Below are 25448 nucleotides of genomic sequence, written 5' to 3' on the forward strand. Positions count from 1 at the left end.
AAATTTCAGTAATATATGTTGTTTTCAAATTTATTTATTTTATCTGTTAGAACAATATATATGTATAAATTGATTTTAAACATATCTTACGAACATTAAAAATTGAAATATATATATATATATATATATATATATATATATATATATATATATATATATATATATATATATATATATATAAAATTTAAATTAAACATATGCCATCAATTGAAGTCACTGCCACTTGAAGATATATTTCTACACCACATTTATATGTAAATATTGTCTTATACGAAATGGTCTAGCAACTGTATTGTGGATTTTTTTATCTAGAAAATCACGTAAACAAATGTCAAATGAACATAAAAATAACGATTCTCACATAGTATCAAATCAAAATATTCAAACTAAAATCGAACGTTAAAAAAAACCCGACCACTAGTGTAAATATGAATAAGGGTTTTCAACTTTAAATTTTTTCCAGTCTTTATTATATAGACAAATAACATAATTAATGAGTCATTAAGAGCATCTTTAATAAAAAGTTTTAGTGTGGGTTCTTAAAATTAAAAAATAATCTCTATTATATTATTTGAGAAGTCAGTTTCTTATGTGTCGCTCTCACGTTAACTCTCACCATGGTTGATTACAATGATACCTTTAATGAATTAATTTACATTTTAAATACTATTATTTATTTTTTGTTTAGTTTCTTTTTAAAAAATTTCAGGAAAATATACACATATAATAAAAAAAGGAAACTTTTTATAAACTAAAAAAAGGAATTGAAAAACGAAAATATATAATATGATTTCATAAAAAAAGAAAGTTCACAAAATAGTAATATTACATTTAAAAAATACTTTTAAATAACATAAAATATAATATAGAAGTAATAAAATATTTTTCTTATATCTATATTCTCCTAGATGAAAATTATAAATTTCTATATAATGTGATTTCAATAAAAAAACAATTTACACATATAATCTTGATATTAGAAAAAGAAATCTTATTTATTTAAAAATAGAATTTTAAACAATAAAAAATATTTCAAAGTAATAAAAATATTTATATATCTATATATTTTCTTAGATGATTACATAAAATAATTAAGTAACATAAACTGATATATGTTTAATTGTCTAAGAATAGTTTATAATTGTAATATTGTAATGTTTAATTTATTTTTCATATATTTAGTTGACTATAATATTTTTCAAGTACAACAAAAAAATATTGATAAATTATATTTTACTTATATAATATAATTTTTAAATAAAATCACAATTGTTTACTGCTTATTTTTAAAAGATATTAAAAACCAATTTTAAAAAAAAACATAAATGTCGTTTGATCAAATAGTTACAAAATAATTTTATATGGTACGTATATTATATTTTATCATTATTAAAGTTATTTTTTCTTAATATTAAATTTATTTTTAAATTTTATGTTTTTATGTTTGTGGAACTTAATAGAACTATAATCAAAATACCAAAGCAAATCTGGATTCTAATTTTTAAGATTATTTAAAATAAATTTTAGTTTCCATTCAATAAATCAAAGGCATAAATTATTTAGAATTTATTGAATATTTTATTATTGTTTTATTATTATAAATATTGATATGTGTTCATGAGCTTTTAAAAATGTATCAGTTACTTACGCATGTAACTTCCTATTGATCATCACTTTATTTTCTAATATTTTTTAAAAAACATCAACATATAATTTGAGAAATATTACGAAATACATGCACATTTGACTTAATTAGAATAAAAAATAATTACACTTCATTTTGAATTTGAAAGAATATATGTAACTTAATATACTCACAACATGAGTGATTCGACTAATCCAACTTATATCTAAAATCATAGATTTAACTACGATAAGAATATATAATTTTATAAGAATAGTAATTTATTTTATAAATATAAATCATAGGACAACTCAAAACATATTAAAATGAAAATAAAATATTAACCAACTGTTACAATTCTGTCCATATTAAAATTTATATATATGCATGAGACTTCAAAATATTATCATTTTTATATTAATTTACGTAATTTGGAATCAGACAGTTTAGTTTATTTTTTAATTTTATTCTAAGCACAATATATCTTAAGTTATACATAATCTTTATAAAATATATTTACATATCTGCTGTCAAAAAAAAAAAAAAAAAAAAAAAAAAAAAAAAAATATATTTACATATCTAAGACTACCACCACCTAAATGCAAATAAGAAATTAAAAATTTTAATTTATAGGATAAAAAATATTACAGTTGAATTCATAGATGCAATCCAATTTACCCAAATGATAACTAAATCGATCGAAAAACAATAATATCGATTAGATATAACATATATAAAATCATATGTATAATTAAAGTAATATAATATTATTAATAAAAATGATGCTTATAAATTATAAATTAATTTAAAATTAAAAGTAAGTAGCAATCAATTATTATAATATATTTTTACTTTAGAAATATTTATATCCGTGCATGAGCACGGGAAATCACCTAGTAATAATAATTGAAAGAGAAGAAAGAGTGTAGAGAAAAATTCTAATATAAGGATATTTTAGAATTCTATTAGAACTCTATATGACACTTGTATACTATAGATTGGTTGAATTTTTTTTTTGTAATTAATTTCAGTTATCTAATTATATATTATTGAAATATTTATATTTTTGTTTAAGAAACTCTTTAAAGTTCTTATTGATAAATATTGCTCTAAGGCCCAGAGAAAAGAGATACATGGAAAATAGGCCCACGAAGTAACACCACAAATTATCTTTTGCTAAGTCTTTTATGATAAGATTAGGGTTTTCAACCTTTAACGTTTTGCCAAAGATGAGGAGAGATAGAGAAGATGGTTACACTTCTCGAGGAGAAACGTTAGTCTCTCTCTCTCTTATCCAAATTTTCATTTCCTCTTTTCAAATTTATCTTCGACTTGTATAGATTGTGAGTTTGCATTTGAGGCCTATCATTTTTAGGTTTTTTCTTTGATTAAGCTGTTTTTGATTCTTAAGTCTAGTAGATGCAATTTGATTCTTGGAAAAGTTAGTAACATGTGTTTACGGAATGCAGAAACGGGCAATCTCCAACCATACGTGATGCACTGCATTATGTCAGTGCTGTGAGGAACACATTTCATGACGACATAGGGAAATATGAGACATTCCTTGAGGTCATGAAGGACTTTAGAGCTCAGAGGTATATTACCTACCGGCCTCTAGTCTCTTCCCATTTTGTTTTGTCCTTTTCAATACAGTTCAACAGAAGGTATTCGTGTATTGTTGATTTTACTGTGTTTATTCATGTTGGTTGCAGAGACGACCATAATGGTGTCATTAAAAGAATAAAAGTTTTGTTCAATGGTCACAACGACCTAATATTAGGTTTTAATACTTTCTTACCCAAAAAGTATACAATAACCTTTCCGTTGGAGGAAGAGAAACCGAAGACCAGGGTAGGTTTCCAAGATGCTTTCAGTTTCGTCACCAAGATTAAGGTATGTTATGTAATGTACGTGATGTGTAAATTACATATTGAAGTAATGTTTGATTTTCTCTTATCAGTTATGATTTACTTTAATTATTACCTTTGCAGGCAAGGTTCTCAAGTGATGAACATGCGTATAAAAGGTTTCTAGACATCATGGAGATGTATCGAAAGGAAAGAAAGTCCATCATTGATGTCTACGAAGAGGTATATATGTTAAAGAGGGTTAAATTTATGAACTTTCTGCCTCCTATCTTATTTGTTAGAGCGCTAGTTGTAGTGCACTTCTCTGATTATCGTCTGTTGTGTAGGTTACTATTCTCTTCAAGGGTCATGATGATCTGCTCGTGGAGTTCCTTAATTTCTTACCTAATTGTGCTGCAATTTCTGACATGCTTCCAAGGCATTCTGATAAGGTCAGTCTAGTGCATTTTGGCCATACATCCTTTTCACTATGGAACTAAATGTCTCATTTTTCGATTGAGATATTGATACATACTCTTATTTTCTGTGTAAGGTCGAAAACTGTGATGAAAAGCTGGTTGTTTTCTCTGGTGGTAATTTTACTGGAAGTAGGTATTCTGATGGCTTTGTTACATTCTAGTGAATGTTCTATAAATAAGCAATTGATATCTTTGTGATATGCACCCTTCATCTTGTATACTGCTGTTATGTATCTTAATCGTGTATACTATAATCATGGCCAGTCTTGTCTTTGTTAACGGCTTCAGTGGTCCTCTGAGTTTAAACCTGGTTCTAACTTTTGCAGAGTCCCTTGCTAAAGAAGGTCAGGGAGGCTATTTGAACGTGGCAGAAAATGGGCGAATTCAAGATCATCAAAGTGGTCAAGATGGCGGAAGAGATACAGATAGAGCTGACAAAACAGCTAGCAGTGTAAGCCAAATTATTGCCTCCTTCCAAAGGATGTGAATGACTCTTTTTCCATAATAACATCGTTCTACTACACTGGAAATTACTGCGTTATTCAGTTCTTTTATAAAATGGTTTGTGTTTGCCCATGGAATATCCATATGATAATTCTAAAAGTGGTCTTTTACATTTTAACATGATGGTGTTTTTTTGTTACCTAATCGTCGTGCATTCACAATGTTCTGAAAACTGGACCGTAGGATGAACCCCAAGAAAAACACTACATCACGTGTTAATCCATTCTAACCAGTTTAAGTGTTAACTAATTAAGTTGAGAATATAATTTTAAAATTTTTAAACGTAACACATGTAAATAAGCTTTAAAGATCAAATTTTGTCCATAAGATAATGCCAAATTAGTCAAAGACCAAAATAGTTTACAAAGAAAAACTAAATTTGTAGTCCTTCCTTATGCTTTTCTTTTCCTATCGCTTGGATCAAGAGAAACCAACATCTGCTTGGCAATTTGTTTCACCATTCAGGATATACGTGTTTGCTTCCCCATGCCTTCTTGCATTTCATTCCCGCCAAATGATATCAATTGAAATTTGGAAGACATATCTGATGAGCATCGTCAGCGTGTTACTAGGAGAGGAGTTTCAGATGTTATCGATGAGATACAAGTGTAACATCTCGAGTTGTAACATACGGAAAGACTTAAAAGAATTAATTTAGTTACCTATGTCACCAAAGTTGACTTACTTTTTTTTTTATCGCACATCCGTTTAAAACTCTAGAGTTAAATGTGCTGAGACTGGAGTAGTAAAAGGATGGATGGTGAGCAGGTCTTGAGCCAGCTTGAAACATCCACTGAGTAGCTGCAGATAAAAACATGTGATATAGAAACTCAAGCAGATCATTATAGAGAACACAAGTTGCAGTAGCTCTCATGTTACAGAGCAACATTCTATCTTCCGTATAGAGTAGTCTATTCTTTGTTGCCAGTTACGTGCAAAACGCATGTTTTGGCGTTGAATAAAACCAGATGCCTTTTGACCATACCTTTGGAGAAGTTTCCCTGATAAGATTCAAAGTGTTTTTTTTTTACTAAAAATTGATTTGAAAATATAATCATTATGTTTCCATAAGTTGATGTCCTTCACAGTGTGTACTCGTCCTTTCCTCTGTTTTTCCATCTCATCCTCAATTGCATTGAGCAATTTTGTACGATGTCTACTCCTGCCTTGGTTTGTTAGCGTGGATGACACATTTTCATTTATTGGGATGCCCAGATCAATACATCCCCGAGATCCAATTATATCATGTAAGCAACCAAGCTTGGACAAACATCGAACCCAAGAGATGTTTGCTCCCTGTTACTTTAGTAGCTTTCACCCTTCCACGGACCACTCTGTGTGTCCCGAACCGCCCAAAATTAGCTCTTGCATATGAGATATGTTTGTATTCATTTTACCCAAAGAGAAGGTTGCAAATCTCCAAATAAGCTTAAGAAAACACACTCTACTAACTTCCTTGAGGCGTTTTCAACCAATTTCACCCTCTTCTTTTGGACAGCAAACATCAACCCAAGATAGTTTTTTCTTCCAGTTACTCAATGTTGGCCCTGACAACAAGAACGCTGAACATAAGTTGTCAATCTCTTGAAGAAATTTCCTGGGTAACATGAAAGCAATGAGCCAGAATTTGTCATACTTCCAATAACCGAGCTAAAAAGTTTCATTCTCTTTTCCATGAGAGAGATCTCACAGTCCAGAATTGCATTCTCTGTCGAATCCTCTCCAACAAAGGCATGTAATTCGTCGGACTCATTTGCTTTGTGAGATATGGGAGCCTAGTTACCTTATTGGGAGAGCACTCATTGAAAAAGGATTTTTTTTGCCTCCATTCGATGTCTCACAACATCTTGAATTCCAGCCCAATTTTATACTTGATTTCTCCATGCTAGTATTCAGACTAGCGATCTTTGCAAAATGGTCAAACACTTCCAAAATGATATCTAACGATTTTATTTTTCCATCAGTAAAGACCCTAGTATCATTGCAAATCTCAAAAAGTTAGACCAAGATTTATACAACTGGGATGATAACCGAAACTGCGATCATAGCTGCCATATCAAGTAACTTTGATACTACATTCACACTGATCACAAAAGTATGGGGGATAAAGCACTGTTGAATCCTAAATCCGGTAACAGCGATCATAGCTGCTCTCTCTCAGTGGTTTTCTGTGTCCCCCCTTTCTTCTCTATTAACTTACTCTTCTTTTATAGGCGCCTCGTTGCGCGGAAGCCGCTTGACTTCGTCATTACTGTTCGACTTGGAGCAGTGATCGGCGGAGCAGTTGATACCTACGCTCGGCGCCATCGTAGGGGGTTGACTTCATCATTACTGTCTTATTTGTTCACCGTATAAGTTGAATTCGCCACAGTGAACCAGCGCATAATCGGCCTCCACAGCCGATTTTTCGAGCAAGGGTTGTAACTAAACTGAATCTCATAAACCATTTCACACTTCTATTTGCAGGTTCGATCGAGATTCTTCCAAAAGTAGAACTGAGTTTATGCAACTGGGTAAATCCTGAGAAATTGAGTGTTCATAAAAAATCAAAAATAATAACCGTACCCATTTCTGGAGGAAAATCAATAACTGGTTTTGTTATTGATAAAAAGAACGTTGTTACTGCTTTAATTAAAATATATACAGTTATAAAATAATCAGTTTTTTTCTAAGGTCCAGTGGAACAAAAAAATAATATTCAAGGCATACTAAGAGCATCTCCGAAAAGACTCTCTATTTGCAAACTCTATATTTGAAGTTTTAAGGTGTTATTTTCCAAAAGCAAAACTTCAAATTTTACCTCAAAATTAATTGTAATTTACACTATACTCCTTATATTTCTCATAATTAATATAAATGTATAAAATTTTTATAGATAACTAACACATATATAAAAATATTATAGTAATATTAACTAATAAAATCTTATATTTTGGTGTTATTTTCCAAAAGAAAACTTCAAATTTTACCTCAAAATTAATTGTAATTTACACTATACTCCTTATATTTCTCATAATTAATATAAATGTATAAAACTTTTATAGATAACTAACACATATATAAAAATATTATAGTAATATTAACTAATAAAATCTTATATTAAAATATAAAATTATAAATTTGTGTAATAATTATGTCTTCATGTATCTTCTTAAAACAAAAATCTATTAAGTTTCTTTTGTAATATTCTTATTGTCTAATTCTACTTTTAAAATATAATAAATCTTATTTTAATTTTAAAAAAAATTATGTGTAAAAATTTAAATTTATAAAAATAAATTTGAAATATTTAAAATATTCAAAAGTTGTAAAGATTAAAACTATGAATGAGAAAATACTTAAGAATCATAAATGTGAAATATAATTAATTATAAGGACCAAAATGCAAATAAAAAGATGAAACTTCAAATTTAGAGTTTTGAGAGCATCTTCAAAGAAACTATATATCTCCAAATATAGAGTTTTTTGCTCTCCAAAAAGGAACTTCAAAACTTCAAATTTAGAATTTTAAGAAGTGAAACTTCATATTTGAAGTTTCACTACTCAAAACTCTAAATTTGAAGTTTCATTTTTTATTTGCATTTTGGTCTTTATAATTAATTATATTTCACATTTATGATTCTTAAGTATTTTCTCATTCATAATTTTAATCTTTAAAACTTTTGACTTAACTATTTTTTATAACTTACTTAACTATTTTTTATTCATTTCTCGTTTCTTCATCTTTCTACATGTATTTTAGATTGTAAAATTGATAAATTGTCAGTTTTACTCCTTTTTAATTCAATATATGGTTTATATATTATAACAAAGGATGTAATATACGTTCATTAATATATATTAAATATATTTATATTTGTCTAATCTCGGAGGTAGCCCGGAAAAAATCTCTAGTTAGCTAATAAAACTTGGAATTTATTCTCTTAAAATCAAGTAAAACAAATATTCTTTGACTATACTACAAATATATTTTCATGTCTATAATTCGCTCAATAGTTAGGCCCAATTGTTTCCAAAAATATTTATAAAAATGGATCCACCAAATTCTTTTTTTTTTGTTGACCAAATCCATCAAATTCTTATTAAGAATTACTACATTATGTTATATATATAACTCTTTTAAACTCCTATATATATAACTCTTCAACTCTTGTAAACTATTTAACATGTTAAATGAATTAAATGTTTTAGAAAAATAATTTTCAATTGACAAAGAGTTTTTAAGAGATGATTTTTACTCTGAAAATAATAGTCAAAAAGGTTTTGGTTCTTCCAGAACTTTTTAAAAGAAAGAAATAATATTCAGAATGAATTTTACAATTATCTTCAAGCAACATAAGGTAAAAAATTATTTTTTAGTTGGTTTGAAGATTATACTTCTAAGATCAATATAAATTTCCATTTTTGTAAAACAGTGAATCCAATTACCAGTCGCAATAAAACTCCTGAATGGGAAACACTTGCTAATGGTAAAATTATTCTCTCCAACCATCCTCCTTCCCAAGGGATAAAACTAGATTGGTTAGGAACCCCAATTGAAGAAATTCCTTTTAAACGACCTCAAGAAGATGATAACGATAATGTAAAAAATATCATTGTTCAAAACAATTTTTCAAACACTAATCTTGGTACAATAAGCAAGCAACTTGATAGGATTGAGAAATCAATCCAAAATCAAAACCCCATTCCGATGGAGTCTCCTTCTGAAAAGAAAAACAAAAGTCCCATGTTTAAACCTTTCCAAATTTTCAATTCAAGTATCAAAACTTACCAAGACACAAACTTAGAATTCATTCGTGCTCTCCAAAGTCAATTAAGGAAAGCTAAATAGGATATAGTAGCATGCCACATATTTCTGATATCCTCGACACTCGTACTTCCAAAATCCAAATAAACCCTCTAGCCAATGATTCAGACATTAGTGAATGCTCTGATCAAAATTATGTCCCAAAAATAAACTGTCTTGATTGGCAAAACCATCAAGATCGTCAATTAATCTCAGCCCCTGATCTAGGGACAAATCCAACCAATAGAACAATCTAGGTTTAACTCATCATCATTCTATGACTGGAATATTGATGGTATATCTGAATATAATATTTTATCTTTCCTCCAAAAAATGACAATGGCTGCAAACGTCTATAGAACCCAAATAGGAAATGAGGATAAAACCATAGCTGAACTCCTCATAGCTGGTTTTTCGGGACAGCTTAAAGGATGGTGGGATAATTTCCTAACCAATCAGCAACGAACAGAAATCCTCGATTCAATTAAAATGGATGAAGATAATGTGCCAATCCTAGATTATCTCAAAAATTCTCAACAAGATGCTGTTGCTACTTTAGTCATAGCCATAACATTGCATTTTATAGGAGATCCCTCGGTCCTTAGAGATAAAAATGTTGAACTCCTTTCAAATCTTAAATGCAAAAAACTAAGTGATTTCCAATGGTACAAAAATACATTTCTTACTAGAGTCTTACTTCGTCAGGAGTCTAACCAACCTTTTTGGAAAGAAAAAATCCTAGTGGGCCTTCCTACTCTCTTAGGAGACAAAGTTAGAAAAAAAATTAGAGATTCCATGGGAACCCAAATAATAGATTATGATGATTTCACTTATGGTGAGTTGATCAGTATTGTCAACAAGAAGGTTTTAGGATATGCCAAGACCCGAAACTCTAGAAACATCTTAAATGGGAACTCAAAAGAAAGAAAGTAGAATTATGATCATTCTGTAAACAATTTGAAATAGACCCCAATCATGGTAGTAAATCTTGTGTAGGAGATTGCAAGAAACACCAGTATTCTAAAATAAGTCTAGAAAACATTCTAGAAACTATAAGAGTTATAGAAGTCGTGAGAATTCATGGAAAAAGCCCCAAAATAAATTTCCTTCAAAGGAAACTCCAGCCAAAAAAAACTTTCTATAAAAAACTTACATGCTTCAAATGCAATAAGAAAGGTCACACTTCAAAAAAATTTCCTTTGAATCGCAAAATCCGGGAACTAAACCTCGGAGAAGAAATTTCAATTAAAATATCTAATCTTCTACTAGATGATTCTTCTCCATCATATGACTCTGACCCATCTATGGCTTCTGAAAAAGCCCTCCAGGTTGATGAACTAAATAGTTCATCATCTAGTTCAGAGTTAAATGAAAAGAATATCTATGTCCTCACTAAAGATCAAGAATTACAACTTGAAATATTAAATTCCATTTCTGATCCAAGCCTAAAACAGAAATTACTTGAGAAAATCATTTCCTCTTAAATGAAAAAGATGTTAAAAACATAGATAATTCCCCAAAATCCCATGGTCCAAGTTCCTCCAAATCCTCTTATGATCTCACCACCATTCTCAACAAAAGAAAGAAAGACACCTCGAAAAAAACAATACAAGATCTTAGGATTGAAATCAAAGAAGTAAAAAATGATCTAAAAATCCTCAAAGGAAAACAAAAACAAAATTCTGAATATTTTTAATCGATTATATCTTCTATCAAAGATCGTCATGATTCTAGGTCGGAAGAACAAGAAAATGATTGCTTAAATAATAAAGATGAAAATCTCAAAGAACAAATTCAATGTCTAGATATGGCCCCTAATGATTTCCTTTTCGTTCTACGAAAAATAACTTCTCAAAAATATAAAATTAGAGTTAGCATTTATTTTTTTCTGAAAATTACAAAATTGATACAATGGCTTTGTTCGACACTGGTCCAAATCTTAATTGCATCAAGTCTGGGCTTGTTCCAAAAAATTTTCATCTAGAAACTAAAGAAAAGCTATCTGCTGCAAATAACTCTAAACTTCGTATAACATCTAAAGTAGAAGCTTCAATATTAAAAGAAAATATCCTCATTATACTGTTTTTGTTCTCACAGATGATATATATCAAAATGTTATCTTAGGAACTCCATTTATTAATTTTATCACACCATATAAGGTTATGGATGATGAAATTTCCTATAAAATCAAAATATAAAATTATCTTTTAAATTCCTCGAAACACCAAAAAAGCGAAGTCTAAACTTAATAAAAGCTTGTTCTATACAAGAAAACTTTCTAAACTCTTTAATTCATAGTAAAACCTTCCACCTAGAACATTTAAAATCAGAAGTTTTACTTCAAAAGACCTTAGAAACCTTAAATTCAAAATATATAAAGGAAAAAAATTCAAACTTAAATAAACTATTTGAGAAAGAAATTTATTCGGATTTACCAACTGCTTTTTGAAATCGAAAACAACATATTGTTGATTTACCTTATGATGAAAATTTTCTTGAAAATGAGATTCCCACAAAAGCTCGTCCAATTCAAATGAACTCAGATTTAGAAAAACATTGTAGAAAAAAAATTCAGATCTTCTAGAAAAATGATTAATTTCAAAATCAAGATCCCCTAGGTCTCGTGCTGCTTTTTATGTAAATAAAAATTCTGAAATTGAAAGAAGAACCCCAAGATTAGTAATTAATTACAAACCTTTAAACACTGCTTTAAAAGTCGATTAGATATCCAATACCAAATAAAAGTATTTACTTCAAAGACTTTACTCAGCCCCCATATTCTCAAAGTTCGATCTAAAATCAGGATTTTGGCAAATTCAGATATCTGGAAATAATCGTTATAAAATAGCATTTACAGTCCCTTTTGGTAAGTACCAATGGAATGTAATGCCATTTGGTTTAAAAAATGCACCTTCTGAGTTTCAAAGAATCATGAATGATATATTCTCTAATTATTCTAAATTTTGCATTGTTTACATTGATGATATACTACTATTTTCACATTCAATTGATGAACCTTTCAAAAATCTCAAAATATTTTATTACGTTGCAAGAAAAAATGGTCTTGTTGTTTCCAAAACAAAAAATGTCTCTATTTCAAACTAAGATCAAAGTTTTAGGTCACTACATATCACAAGGTATGATAACCCCTATTGAAAGATCTTTAGAATTTGCAAATAAATTTCCAGACAAAATTATTGATAAAACTCAATTACAAAGGTTCCTTGGAGATCTCATTTATGTTTTGGATTTCTGTCTTAATATTAATAGAATAGCTAATAGTTAAGAAGATGATTGACAAAGGCAATAAAATTTCCCTGGAACTAATATCAGAAAAAACCCGAACCTACAAATACTCACCCAAAAACAGAACCATGGATCTCAGTAACAAAAAAAAGAGTGCTAAAAAGGAAGAAATACCAAAAACCTCAAATCTCTCCAATCTCCAAAAGCTATCATGAATCAAAAGTTGCAGTTGCAAAAAGCTTTCAAACTTAGTTTTTCAAAGCAAGAGTCAGGAGAATCTTCCAAAAACCTTCCTTCTCGATCTATTTCAAAATATAACGAGGTCCGTTCAAAAATGATTTCAAGAGAAAACTAGACCTCAAAAATGGTTTCAAAACCTTTAAATAATTCACAAATTATTTTGAAGGAGATTTCCCAAACCGCTCCATCGGAGTATTTTGAAAAACACACATACCAAAATATTATAAATATTGAAAAGGGATTTTTTTGTAAACAATGATCTGTTTCTAACAATCGGAAAATATTTTGGCAAAAACAATTTCTTTAAACAACATAATACATATAAAACTGTGTTATTCTTTCAAAGCATTTTGAAAATGAAAAATTCAGTGTCCTTCAAACATTTTTATCTAAACGAAAACCACACGGATGCTGCTTATTCCATCTTCAAAATCCATAAAATCATTGCGCCATGTGATTGGGAATATGATCTTAACGAGAATCTAAATTTTCCAGAAGATCTTAAAATATTGGGATTATTGCCAAGCATGCTACAATTCTTTTTTGATCCAATCTCCTAAACACAAACACACGTGGTTGATCTTATTTGACACTACCTATAACTTATCCAAATCTTCCTATTGGTTCATACCATGGTGGAACTACTTTGGTTTTGTCACAGAAATATTTAAACTCAATATCCAAAATCATTCCAAATCTTCATGACAAATTTCATTCCGTCTGAAGAAGAAAATAAATTTCCCCCACTAGCCCTCTTCCATTCAAAATTTCACTTTCCTTGGGTATTTTCATGGACCCTTGAATTTAGTTCTGATCCAATTTCTGTTATCCGAAGAAAAATCAGAGTCAAATGGTGGGATAAATACAAAATTCCCTCAAACCTTTATCCGTCAAATATTCTTACCTGGATAAAAGAATAAAACTAAAAAATCCAAACACTTAACCAAACACCAGAGACAACTTCTTGGCTCAAAAATCAAAAATGTTAGCAATGTTGTCAGGTGCAAAATCTGAAGAAGAAATTAAGGCTATCTCCGTACAATTTCTACCGTCAATGTGAGATCATATCTCTCGTACTTCAGAGAGTGATTCAGGGTCCCAAGTGCCAGATATCAATAAAGAAATTTTTGGTAACAATGGAGTTTAAATCTCTCTCCCCAAGAAATGCAAATCTCCTCAAAATCTAAAACGTATCTTTGTTGCAACCCTGTCAGATACGGTTACATTGTTATGAATATTTTCCACTATCTCTTGTCGCAATACCCGATAAAAATTCAAAACATCAAATAAGTGATATCTCCTGTAGCCATGAGACCAAGTTCCACTTCCAGCAGACATCAAACAATTATGAAGCTTAATGGAGCAAGCTTTTGCTAGTGGAATTATGCATACATGCCACTTTTATTTTGATTTTGATTTTGATTTTTATTTGATGCATAATTTCACCCGTGTAAACTCTTATATAAAGGAATCTTTGCTTCAGTTGTAAACCAAGTTTTCATTCTCTCATTCTCCTACTCTTTCATTCATATCCTCTGTTTCATTCTCTCATGTCCTCCTAATCGAGAACATTGCTACAATCTCTTTTTAAGTAAGTTTTTAATAAATAAAGTTTCAATCATATTTTCTTGTTTCTTTTTCTCGTTTTAGTATTATGCTTTGTGTTTAAGTGGCTGGTCTAACCGCCCATATTTCTGTTTTATTATTTTAAGTTATGTTTCAATCTGTTTAATATATGTCTTAATTTACTTGTTATTATATATGTTTAATTATGCTTTCTCTTTTTCAGTTATATATATATGTATATATATATATGCATAATTCTCACTTTGCGGTAAAATATATTATTAAAATTTTAAAAATAATCTTGTAGACCACGTGATTCGGCCAAAAAACATTTGCAAAAATAATACGTTCAATACAAACCATAATAAAATTAGCTTAAAAACAATACTAATTTAGAAAAGTTATAAGCAAATACAATACATAAATTATCCAATAGAAAAAATAAGTTATCTATATTACTGAATAAGAAAACAAAAATCAAAAGGTCAAAAATAAATAAACATATATAAACATCTACTAACCGAACATTTTTATAAATGTTAACATTACAAATTAAAATAACACATGCGCGGATGCGCGGATCAAAGTCTAGTCTAGTTTTAAATAATACTAGATTTTGACCTGCGCGATCGCGCGGATGTTTGTTTTCACTTTTCTATACATAAATTATTGTTTTTAAACATTAGTGGTATATATTTTTAATGTTAATCATATACTTAAATTTTTATATAACTATTTCAAATAAAATAATTTTATAATTTACATGTTATAATTAATCAATTTTTAAAACCGTATGTATTTTTACTTATTATTATATATTTATCTTATTGTATTTGTATTTAGTTATTAAGCAAATTAATATATTTATGAGAAAACATATTTGAAAATTATTTTGTATTTAATTTATGCTAAATTCTGACCCGTGTTTCAAAGATGTATTTATTTTTACTAATATTTTTATGCTTATTCATTTTAGATAATATATTATTGTATTTACAAAAGTCTAAGATATGTTAATTTTTAGACATGTATTATATAGTTTGCTAAATTTAAGCCGTTCTATCATCATATTATATTTTTAAAATAAATAATTTATATTTATGAATATAAAATTTATAAATTTATCAATTGAATATACTTTTATCATATTTAAGTATAATAATTGTATTTTAACATGATCATGACTATAAAGTAGATAAAATATGATATAATTTATTTATTTTTCATTTTACAAACGATAACTTAAAATACATTAAATTATTGTTAAAATATGTTTACACAGGATTTATTAGAATTTTGAAAATATAATATATAAATATATATTATATTTAAAATGAAAATATATTATGATTAAAGTAGTTACAAAGATTTTATATTATAATCTTTAAAGAAATACATGTTAATTTTTATATATGTATTATATAGTTTGCTAATGTTAACCCATTTTACCAACGTATTAGATTTTCTTTTAATATGATAGATTATGATTATATAATATATAAAATATCACCGAATTTTTTTATTTTTCTTTTTATAAATGATTACTGAATTTTGTATTATATAATAATATTTCAAACTAATTTCAAAATTAGTGAAAATATTTAAATATAATTTCGAAAATGAAGATCTTGTAAAAATATTTTAAAACAGATTTGTTAGAATTTTAAAATAAATATATTTATATTTAAAATGAAAAGATATCAAAAGATATTATGATTAAAGTATTTTAAAGAGTCTATGTATTATTAGTCTTAATAAAATACATTTAATAAGATTTCTAAGTGATTGTCCAAATTAAAAAAAAAATCACACATGAAAGAAGTCATGACTTATATTTTAATATATAAGATGTAACTGCAACTTATACATCAAAAATATTAATAAATAATAATTTTGAAAAATATAGTAACTCGGTTTTTTACATCAAGCTCACTCCTAACATAAATCTACCGTTTCTATCAAATAATTTTAATTCTGAATTACATTGAGTTATGACTTTTATTATAATTTAACTTTAATTCAACATATATGTATTAAAAAAAACACATCCCTGTTCAGAGCCATAATCATCTCTAGCTTTTGCTGTGCTCACATATTATATTATGAAAACTTTCGATATTTGTCAACTATTTAATAAGAAAATCATTTTATAACATTGGATTTATATTATCGTATAATTTCTAACTTTATTACATATGATGATATTGATGAACAGGTCCACGAATAATGATTTAACATGACGCTCTCCTCCGAAACACTTGGATCGACGGACGGTTCTATATGTATGACATCTTCGATGGACCAGCGCTCTCTACAGCAGATGACCATAACAAACGGCTCTACCTACCTGCAGTATTCTCGAACCCCGACCACAACATAGTAAAATATACATTGTCAATTAATTTTTGGAACTGTTATAAAAAATAATGTAAAAATAAATATGGAAAAATGAAAAATAATAATCTAAAACAAAACAATGGATACGTATATTTGATGAAATATCTGCGTTGTTTGTTGATATATAAATTTGAGATAGAAACAAATAAAAACGTCTCCACAAAATCTGCATGAAAGAAACAGCTTCTCATTCCGTCTTTTACTCTCCATCTCTCTTCCAACGTTTCCTAAGCCTTCTTTTGTTTGTTCTCTTCTTTGATTCTCTCTTTGAGATATTCTCTGTTTTTTTCATCCACACACCAAAAATAAGAGGATATTTTTGAGAAACAATTCGGAAGCCATCATTAAAATTCGATTTTGAGAATTTTTCAACAATCTTATTGCATGTCTCTGGTTCTTTGTTTTCCGCATGTCCTACTGCATGATTCAGTTGACTTCTGGATTTGTTTTCTTTATTGATGAGTCTTAGTATCAATATCCCCTGATCATTATTGTGTTAGATTAGATAGATCATACGTATAGTAAGCAAACGTGTTCTTAGGGTTTACTTTTTCGTATTGTAGGGTTCAAATTTTCTTTTGGAGAATTTTTTTGTTGGTTCACAAAAAAAAATGAGTTTGAGAGCATATGCATGATCTTTAGTTTGTTGAAAGTATTTTCTGATTAAAAATCTAGACTTTTTTCATCATTTTGGTCGCATTTGTTTAACCTTCCTATCAAAAGATTGTTTTATATAACTCCCGCCTAGTTTCATTTAATTGGCTATATATTACTCCGAAGAAAAACTTGATTTTGTGATGATAATGATGAAAAGATAAGCTTTGAGTTAGAATTTTTGTTTTCTGAAAGTTGTGTGGTCTGTGTTGGAGTCTTTGATTTGAATTCAAGACATGGAGAAGAGATCAGGAGAAGAAGAAGAAGGAGGTGTTGGGAAGAAAGACAGGATCTTTCGAGCAGACAAGATCGATTTGAAGAGTTTAGATAAACAGCTTGAGAAACATCTGAGTAGGGTTTGGTCGAGGAACCTTGAGATAACTCATAAAGCTAAGGAGGAAGAGTGGGAGATTAATTTGGCTAAGTTGGAAACAAGGAATGTTATTGCTCGTGGTACTTTTGGGACGGTCTATAAAGGCATCTATGATGGTGAAGCTGTTGCAGGTAAATTTAAAAAAAAAAAAAACGTCAAGTAGGTTTTATGATAGATTATGACTTTGTTTGGTCCTTCATTGAGTAATGACAGTGAAGGTGCTTGATTGGGAAGATGATGGTCAAGAAAGCAAAACAAATCGGACTTTATTTCGTCAAGAGGTCACTGTTTGGCACAAACTAAACCACCCAAATGTCACTAAGGTCAGTTAAAATAAGTTTGTTAGGTCACATAAGTGAGTAAAGTGTATGGATCGGATATATTTTCATCTGTGAATGTAACAGTTTGTTGGAGCATCAATGGGAACAACGAATCTGAAAATACCAACAGCTGATTCAGAAAACTCGTTACCTCAACGAGCTTGTTGTGTGGTTGTGGAATATGTTTCTGGTGGAACGTTGAAACAGTACTTGATCCGTAATAGACGCAAGAAACTCGCGTTTAAAGTTGTTATCAAACTCGCTCTCGACCTCTCTCGAGGGTAAATCAATGAATTTTCTAACACAACTACTTATAATATAGACTTTTGTGATGAAGACTGAAAAAGCAAAACCGCAGTATGTGTTGCTTGTTGCAGGCTAAGCTATCTGCACTCAGAGAAGATTGTGCACCGTGATGTGAAAACAGAGAATATGCTTTTGGATGTTCAAAGTAATCTGAAAATAGCAGATTTTGGAGTAGCGAGAGTGGAAGCTCTGAATCCAAAGGACATGACTGGAGAAACGGGTACTCTTGGATACATGGCTCCTGAGGTAACAGTTTCTCTACGGTCTCTTTGTTTGTTTCTAAAACAGGAATCATATAAAATTAGAGTTTCTTCGTAGGTTATAGATGGCAAGCCATACAACAGAAGGTGTGATGTTTACAGCTTTGGAATATGTTTATGGGAAATCTACTGCTGTGAAATGCCTTATCCTGATCTTAGCTTTGTCGATGTTTCTTCAGCTGTTGTCTTACATGTGAGTTTTGACCTATGACAACCCTTAAAATGCCGTACGTTTTCGTAGAACAAAATTCTGAAACTTGTTTTCTAACAGAATATGAGACCGGAGATTCCGAGATGCTGCCCGACGGTATTGGCGAATATAATGAAGAAATGTTGGGATGGGAATCCGCAGAGACGACCAGAGATGGAGGAAGTGGTGAAGATGCTTGAAGGAATTGATACCAGTAAAGGCGGCGGTATGATACCTGAAGATCAAATTCCTGGCGGCTGCTTTTGCTTTGCTCCAGCTCGTGGCCCCTAAAGCTGCTCCCTTTTCTTTTCTTTTCTTTTCTTTTCTTTAATCGTCTGGTTTTCATTCTTTTTCCTTCACATTGAATGATATTTGTTTCTTCTACTCCAAGAAACACATCCTTTTTTTTTCTCAATTTTCTTTTGGTCGTTGCGAATATTCAAAGTTGAACAAAAATATCAAGTGATGGTTTTGTGTGGTGTGAACAAAAGTAAAAAAAAAAAAAACAGAGCATATTTTTTTATTTTTCTCGGTTGTTTTTCGCTTTTTTTTTGTGATTGTTTAAGTTCCTTCCTCTCTATGCATTTTGTTTACTTTTTTTTTTTTGGCTATGAATACAAATATCATTAACTAGCGAAGGTTTGTGTGACATCGCGATTCCTGGTATAAGTGGAAAGACTTAAAAAATTGATTTGGCGTGAATTTATTTTTCGGGCACACACTCATTTAAAATTCTAAAATTAAGTGTGCTTGAACTGGTCTAGTAAAATGATTGATGACTTAACTAGAAGTGATTCCCGATATCGTTATATCGTGCGAGTGAAATCAAAGCACAGAAAAAGGTCATGTGATGATTGCATGGTCAGTAACACATGAATTTCGAGTCTCCGAAAAATTAACACACGACATGTCGCATGAGATGGGAACTACAGGCCGAGGCCGAGTGAACGGAAGTGGTGGTCCATTAGTTTGATTACAAAGAAACTTGATATCTGGATTGCTTAAAAAGCATTTCGGATCCTAGAGACTAAAACAAGGCCCCAAAATCAAAGAATCTAACCTAACCCATTATTAAGGACTACAATTTATAATTTAATTGGAGAAACAAGCAACAACAATATAGTTCGTAGGTCCAAACTCTTCTTATACCACAAGAAAAACTTGACGACAAGGAAAATACCATTTAGAAAATATTTGCCGAAGACAAACCCGATAAATGACAATGGAGGAGGCATGCAAGACTAACACATGTGCTAGATGAGAGATCTTCGTTGAAATCAAAACAAGAAAACCACGCAGGTGAGCACTTAAAGAACGCAAAGGAACTGATGCTAGCTGTGAGCATGGAAAGACTATAGTCAAGCGCATGCAGTAGTTTACTCCCGAATCCCGCCACGAGACAAAGGAAAACCTCAAAGGATAAGAAGAGGCCACAGTGAAGCCAAAAGAATGACCCGAAATTTTAAGAAAGGAGTTGAGATATATTAAAAATATATATCTAACATTTAAATTTTCATCGATTTGAATTTTCAAATTGAAAGTTCATCTCTAGTAATATTAAAAATATATATCTAACATTTTCATTAGTACAGAAAAATTTTAAACACATGAACAGACAATTAATATACATAGAACCTATGAAGACTTAGTTTTTCAGGTTGCTTGCTTTCTAATTTAATATACATAAAATCGACAATCAGCAGGTTGAAAATATGATACACTTGCATGGACTACATAGTTTTATTAGTTTATGTGGATGTCACTAAATATTTAAATACTTAAATCTTTCTACCATAACCAAATAGTTTCGGCAACCCCAAAACTATATCCATACATTCTCGATTTAGAAAATTATGTATTATATTAGAAAATTATAATTAATGTTTAAATTTAGGATTACTTAGTACTTCATTAGCATTTAGGTGTAGTTAAGTTGTAGTTTTAAGAGTTAGTTCTAAAATATATTCCAATTTTAATAAAATACAATTTTAGAGCTAACCCTTAAAACTACAATGTAATTACTCTTAAGTATTATTATGTTTAAATATTATTAAATTTATGTTAAGAGAATTAATTTTACATATTTATTACTAATAATGCTCTTAGGCAGACGCCGTCTAGAACATGTGATGGAGGTAGGGATGGGCATTTCGGTTGAATTACGGATTCAGTTTGGTGGATTATTTGGTCTAAGAAAACTTTAACCAAAATCAACCAATATTAGTTGGGTTTGGTTTATTTTCGGTTTGGTTCAGTTTTAGTTCAGTTCGATTTATGTTCTGTTCGGTTTTAATTTTAGTTTGGTTTGTGTTTGATTTAATTGGTTTTGTTTTTATTTTTCAATTCCGTAGAGTTGATTTTTTTTAGTTTTTTTTCTAATTCAATTACAAAAATATAATTTGTAAAAATATAAACAAATCTTTATTTGACACTAAACCATTATTTTCTTTATCTTTAAACGTAAAACCACACGTCACAATAAATATGTAGAAGATGTAATCCAATTTTTTCTATATAATTATCTTCAAATCTAATATAAATATCATAAATAATTTTTCAGTTTTGATGTTAATGTATGAGATTCATATTCATATTATTTTATTTTATTTTTCGTTTTGTTTATTCTAATCATTTTGAAGTAAGATGTGTATAATTATGTTTAGTTGTTTAGGCTAAATGGTTAAATATATTAGATCTTAATATTATTAGTATATTTAATTAATCTAATTAATAAAATATTTTGTTTTTTTTTTTTTTTGGTTCGATTTAAAACCAACCAAACCGAACTATCTGGATTGATAAAACTTTGAATCAAATGGTTTAGACATATACTTTGGTTTGGTTATGATTTATTTGGTTCGGTTGGGTTTGGTTTGGTTCGGGTTATCTTGTAGAATTACTACCCGAGCACCCGTCTTGTTCCTCAAGTCGCTTTGATCCAAGCTCTTATATCTCCATCGACTAGGAGGAAAAGAACAAATCGGAAAAGATCGAAGTAACTCAAAAACAACTTTTGTCTCGCGAAAAACAGATCTGAAGATGGAGTGCGTGTTCGGTCTGGTCGGAAATGGATTCGCTATCGTGGCGGCGGATACATCGGCGGTTCACAGTATCCTTGTCCACAAGAACAACGAGGACAAGATCATGCTCCTTGACTCACACAAGCTCATTGCCGCAAGCGGCGAGCCTGGTGACCGGTAAATCCTCCTCCCTCGCCTCTCTCTCTCTTTCTCTCTCTCTGAATCAATTGATGATCGTGTTGTGGGAATTTGTATAGGGTTCAGTTTACTGAGTATGTACAGAAGAATGTGTCACTGTATCAGTTCAGAAACGGGATCCCATTGACTACCGCTGCTGCTGCCAACTTCACTCGTGGCGAGCTCGCCACTGCTTTGAGAAAGGTCACCTCTTTTCTTATTGTGGTTTTGAGCTTGGGGAATTAGGGTTACTAGATGGTGTTTGAAGGTGATAGAAAGATATTGTCTTTTCCTCTTTTGATACTCTACTTAGTTGAACTTGTTATGGATTGGATCTTTCTTCTGTAGTATAATGCTTTTTTGACATGCTCTTGGGTTCTTGGTTTTTGCTTCCTCCTCTTTATGGTGGTTGTTCATTCACATAGTTCTGAGATTCTGAGACATTAGTGTTAAGTTATTGAATTAAGTCACCTGGAAAATATGTTTTATGTTTCCAAACAGAACTTTTCATTATGTAGTCATTATTAATATTTTCTTTTGATATGATTGAAATAATTTTTGCAAATCAAGCTTGGCTTTCTTTCGAAACTTTGTTGCAGTTTTGAAAGTTTTCATGTTCTGTGTCACGCAAGTGTTGCTCTTCAGGTTGATTCAAGTAACAGACTTTTGAACCGTGATATGTCCTTACGGCAGAAAAAGATGATACTCTAGTCAAAACTAGAAGTCTCCTTATATCAAGTAATTGTAATTGCTTTGAAAGACTAGGAAGTTGTGTATCTGACTTAAGCAGATATCATCATGCATACTAATTTGTGATCTTTCTGGCCGATTTTGGGTAGAATCTAGTATTACATGTGGGATTTGCTTTAGATTGCTGAACCTTCCAATGATTAAAAGTCCATTAGTTTATAACAATTAATCTGTTTGAATCCAGAATCCCTACTCTGTGAACATCCTGATGGCTGGCTACGACAAAGAAGCAGGCGCATCGCTATACTACATTGACTACATTGCAACTCTTCACAAGGTTGACAAGGGAGCATTCGGTTACGGCTCATACTTCTCTCTCTCCACGATGGACAGGCACTTCCGCAGCGACATGTCCGTTGAAGAAGCCATTGAACTGGTGGACAAATGCATAACTGAGATCAGGTCAAGGCTGGTGATTGCACCACCAAACTTTGTGATCAAGATCGTGGACAAGGATGGAGCTCGTACTCACGCTTGGCGTCAGTCTGTTCAAGATGTCACCACTGCTTCTGTCTAAGTCTGTTATGTTGTGTTTTCTACTAAGCTGGCATTAGCTTCTTTTTCTTTTCTTTCTTTCAACTTTAGAAGCTTATATGACTTGTGTTAAACTTTGAAATGACTTTCTTATGAGAGAACAACCTAAACATTTTCTTGTTCCACGATTCATAAAGCTAAAAGGAAACAATGTACTCTGAGAACAATGGTATATGTCTATATCATCTTTGTTAGATTCACAAAGCCAAAAGGAAGAGATCAAAAGTGGGCAGCGTCATGATGATGGTCGAGAGAAAGCAGAAGCTTGTGATCTTTGGGGAGCCGTTTATGATGGATTCTGGTGTTGATGATAAGCTATCTGTCTCTGGTGAGGGTTGATCGGAGGTTGGTGAAATTCCGGCGGCTTCCCGTGAAATGGCGAACGATGGAGAAGATGCGGAAGCTTTATCACCTGCAGATATCAATGAAACTCGTCTCTGAATTCAAGTAAACTATCACCGAAATGGATTCACTTATACCGTAAACAAAAGGAGCTGTGAACTGAATGCTCTGAAGCGGCGGAAGCTCCGGCGACTCTGCATCACACATAATTACAAACCCAAGATTGATTCAATTTAGATTAGAATCAGAATCGGAATCGGAATCAACCTGATGGCGAGCAGATAGACTCGAAAGATTCGTCGGAGCTAAGATCGCTACAGATCTGGGAAAGAGAAAGCAGTCGTGATCTATCCAACGGGAATCCAAGGATCATAGGTTGCCGGAGAAGATAACAGAGGCAGTTTCCGGCGCCGGAATTAACGGATGTGGAGAAAGCCGAGCAGCAAAGAGGATCCGGCGCGTCTGAGATGTTGTTCGGTGCAGCGGAGACGTAAGGAAGGCATGGAGAGAACATGACTAGCTCCTCCGTACAGGTGAGAGCCGGTGGAGAAGGTGCCTGCGTCTCGGTCACTGCGGAGGAGGAAGAGAAGGTGATCGCAAGTATGACGATGAGCACGACGGCGTTGCTTGTGGCGGCCATTGGAGCTTCTTCGTGATTTCAGTTACAACCTGAAACTGACGACTGAGACTCGCATTAACGATGATGGCGGGAAAATAACGCCCTTGAGGAGGAGGTCTTGATAAGCGGTGAGTTGGCAGTGATCAGCCATTGCTATACGTCCACGTGTTCCTGACTTTTTGAAGTTCGGTTGGCTTCAAGTTTTAACATTTGCATAATGGTATCAAAGTCTACATGCTTGCGTTATGGTCGATAGAATCATTGTTTATAACTGATTGTTTTAAAAATCCTCGAAAACAGCTCTTTCATAAAATATCTACTTTCCATCCTTCATCCATCAATTCTCAGTTTACAATTTTCACTCTTCCTAAAAGTAAAAACCCTTCTTCCTCCTCTAATATTTATTTCTTATATATATGAAATCGAGTATGTTACGAGATCAACTACCTGAAACTATCCTTCCTCTGATAAATAAATTCATACGAATAATTTACAAAAAAAGTCTAGCACCTTCTTGGTCAAGGACGTTCGTGAACTCATAAAAAAGTCCTCTAACCAAAAAGTAATGGAGTATATCCAGTCCAAAAGATTCTCATCCTGCCAAGTTCCAGCCACATAACAGTTTATCTCTCTGAATATCCGGGAGAACCTACCTAGATTGTGGCAGCAACAAGGTTATAAGATCAAGAGTATGATCTTGAATTCGGTAGACGATCTTGTGATATAGGGTAGCTACTACACTTTTTTCTTGCATAGGTGCTCCGATTAGTCGAAGCTCAACCTTGAGCGTCTTTAAGAGATTTAGGTCTTATAACAAAACATTAAAGTTTGGAAACAGTGTTATGAATACCATTCCTGCATTTAATGTCGTTTGAACCGTTCCGATGCAAGCTTGTTGATATGACTTTAATCAAGAGTCGATTAAGTCTATTTCGGGCTATGAATGGTAGTTCTTTTCTTGCATATAAGGTCAAACCAATTCTTACTACACCAAAGTGAAGGTGAGTATAACCATATTGCTGCCACAGTCTAGGTAGGTTCTCCGGGATGTTCAGAGAGATAAATTGTTCTTCTTCCGTGGTTAGAACTTGGCAGGATGAGAACTTGTTAGGCTGGACATACTCCATTACTTTCCGGTTGGAAGACGGTTTTATGAGTTCACAAATGTCTTTAACTGAGAAGGCGCTAGATTTTTTTTTGCAAAGTATTCGTAT

At 31.1% G+C, this 25448-nt stretch overlaps 4 protein-coding genes across 5 annotated transcripts; 3 read left to right on the top strand and 1 right to left on the bottom strand.

Moving 5' to 3' along the window:
* Positions 1 to 2836: 2836 nt before the first annotated feature.
* Positions 2837 to 4531, top strand: LOC125597764 (paired amphipathic helix protein Sin3-like 6). The gene is made up of 7 exons (XM_048772302.1): positions 2837 to 2897; positions 3094 to 3219; positions 3337 to 3517; positions 3616 to 3714; positions 3819 to 3923; positions 4025 to 4079; positions 4277 to 4531. Exons 1-7 carry the CDS (start codon positions 2854 to 2856, stop codon positions 4435 to 4437), a joined length of 771 nt encoding a protein of 256 aa, XP_048628259.1. The 5' UTR covers positions 2837 to 2853; the 3' UTR covers positions 4438 to 4531.
* A 12227-nt stretch (positions 4532 to 16758) lies between these two features.
* Positions 16759 to 19297, top strand: LOC125597762 (serine/threonine-protein kinase STY13-like). Of its 2 annotated transcripts, none has more exons than XM_048772300.1 (6): positions 16759 to 17847; positions 17930 to 18039; positions 18121 to 18317; positions 18414 to 18588; positions 18668 to 18795; positions 18874 to 19095. In XM_048772300.1, the coding sequence occupies exons 1-6, from the start codon at positions 17580 to 17582 to the stop codon at positions 18878 to 18880; spliced, it is 885 nt and encodes a 294-aa protein (XP_048628257.1). In that variant the 5' UTR covers positions 16759 to 17579; the 3' UTR covers positions 18881 to 19095. The 2 variants fall into 2 exon arrangements, with proteins under 2 accessions (XP_048628257.1, XP_048628256.1); XM_048772299.1 differs by having other exon boundaries at positions 16800 to 17847; positions 18661 to 18795; positions 18874 to 19297.
* Positions 19298 to 21709: 2412 nt separating this feature from the next.
* Positions 21710 to 23392, top strand: LOC125597756 (proteasome subunit beta type-2-A-like). The gene is made up of 3 exons (XM_048772293.1): positions 21710 to 21989; positions 22070 to 22193; positions 22924 to 23392. The coding sequence occupies exons 1-3, from the start codon at positions 21832 to 21834 to the stop codon at positions 23254 to 23256; spliced, it is 615 nt and encodes a 204-aa protein (XP_048628250.1). The 5' UTR covers positions 21710 to 21831; the 3' UTR covers positions 23257 to 23392.
* A 78-nt stretch (positions 23393 to 23470) lies between these two features.
* On the bottom strand, positions 23471 to 24478 carry LOC125597755 (non-specific lipid transfer protein GPI-anchored 25-like). Its single transcript, XM_048772292.1, has 3 exons — positions 23883 to 24478; positions 23753 to 23809; positions 23471 to 23685 (listed from the first exon to the last, which is right to left on the bottom strand). The coding sequence occupies exons 1-3, from the start codon at positions 24253 to 24255 to the stop codon at positions 23471 to 23473; spliced, it is 645 nt and encodes a 214-aa protein (XP_048628249.1). The 5' UTR covers positions 24256 to 24478.
* Positions 24479 to 25448: the final 970 nt, after the last annotated feature.

Source organism: Brassica napus, unplaced genomic scaffold (genome assembly GCF_020379485.1).
Source record: "Brassica napus cultivar Da-Ae unplaced genomic scaffold, Da-Ae ScsIHWf_1538;HRSCAF=2138, whole genome shotgun sequence".
Taxonomy (NCBI): Eukaryota; Viridiplantae; Streptophyta; class Magnoliopsida; order Brassicales; family Brassicaceae; genus Brassica; species Brassica napus.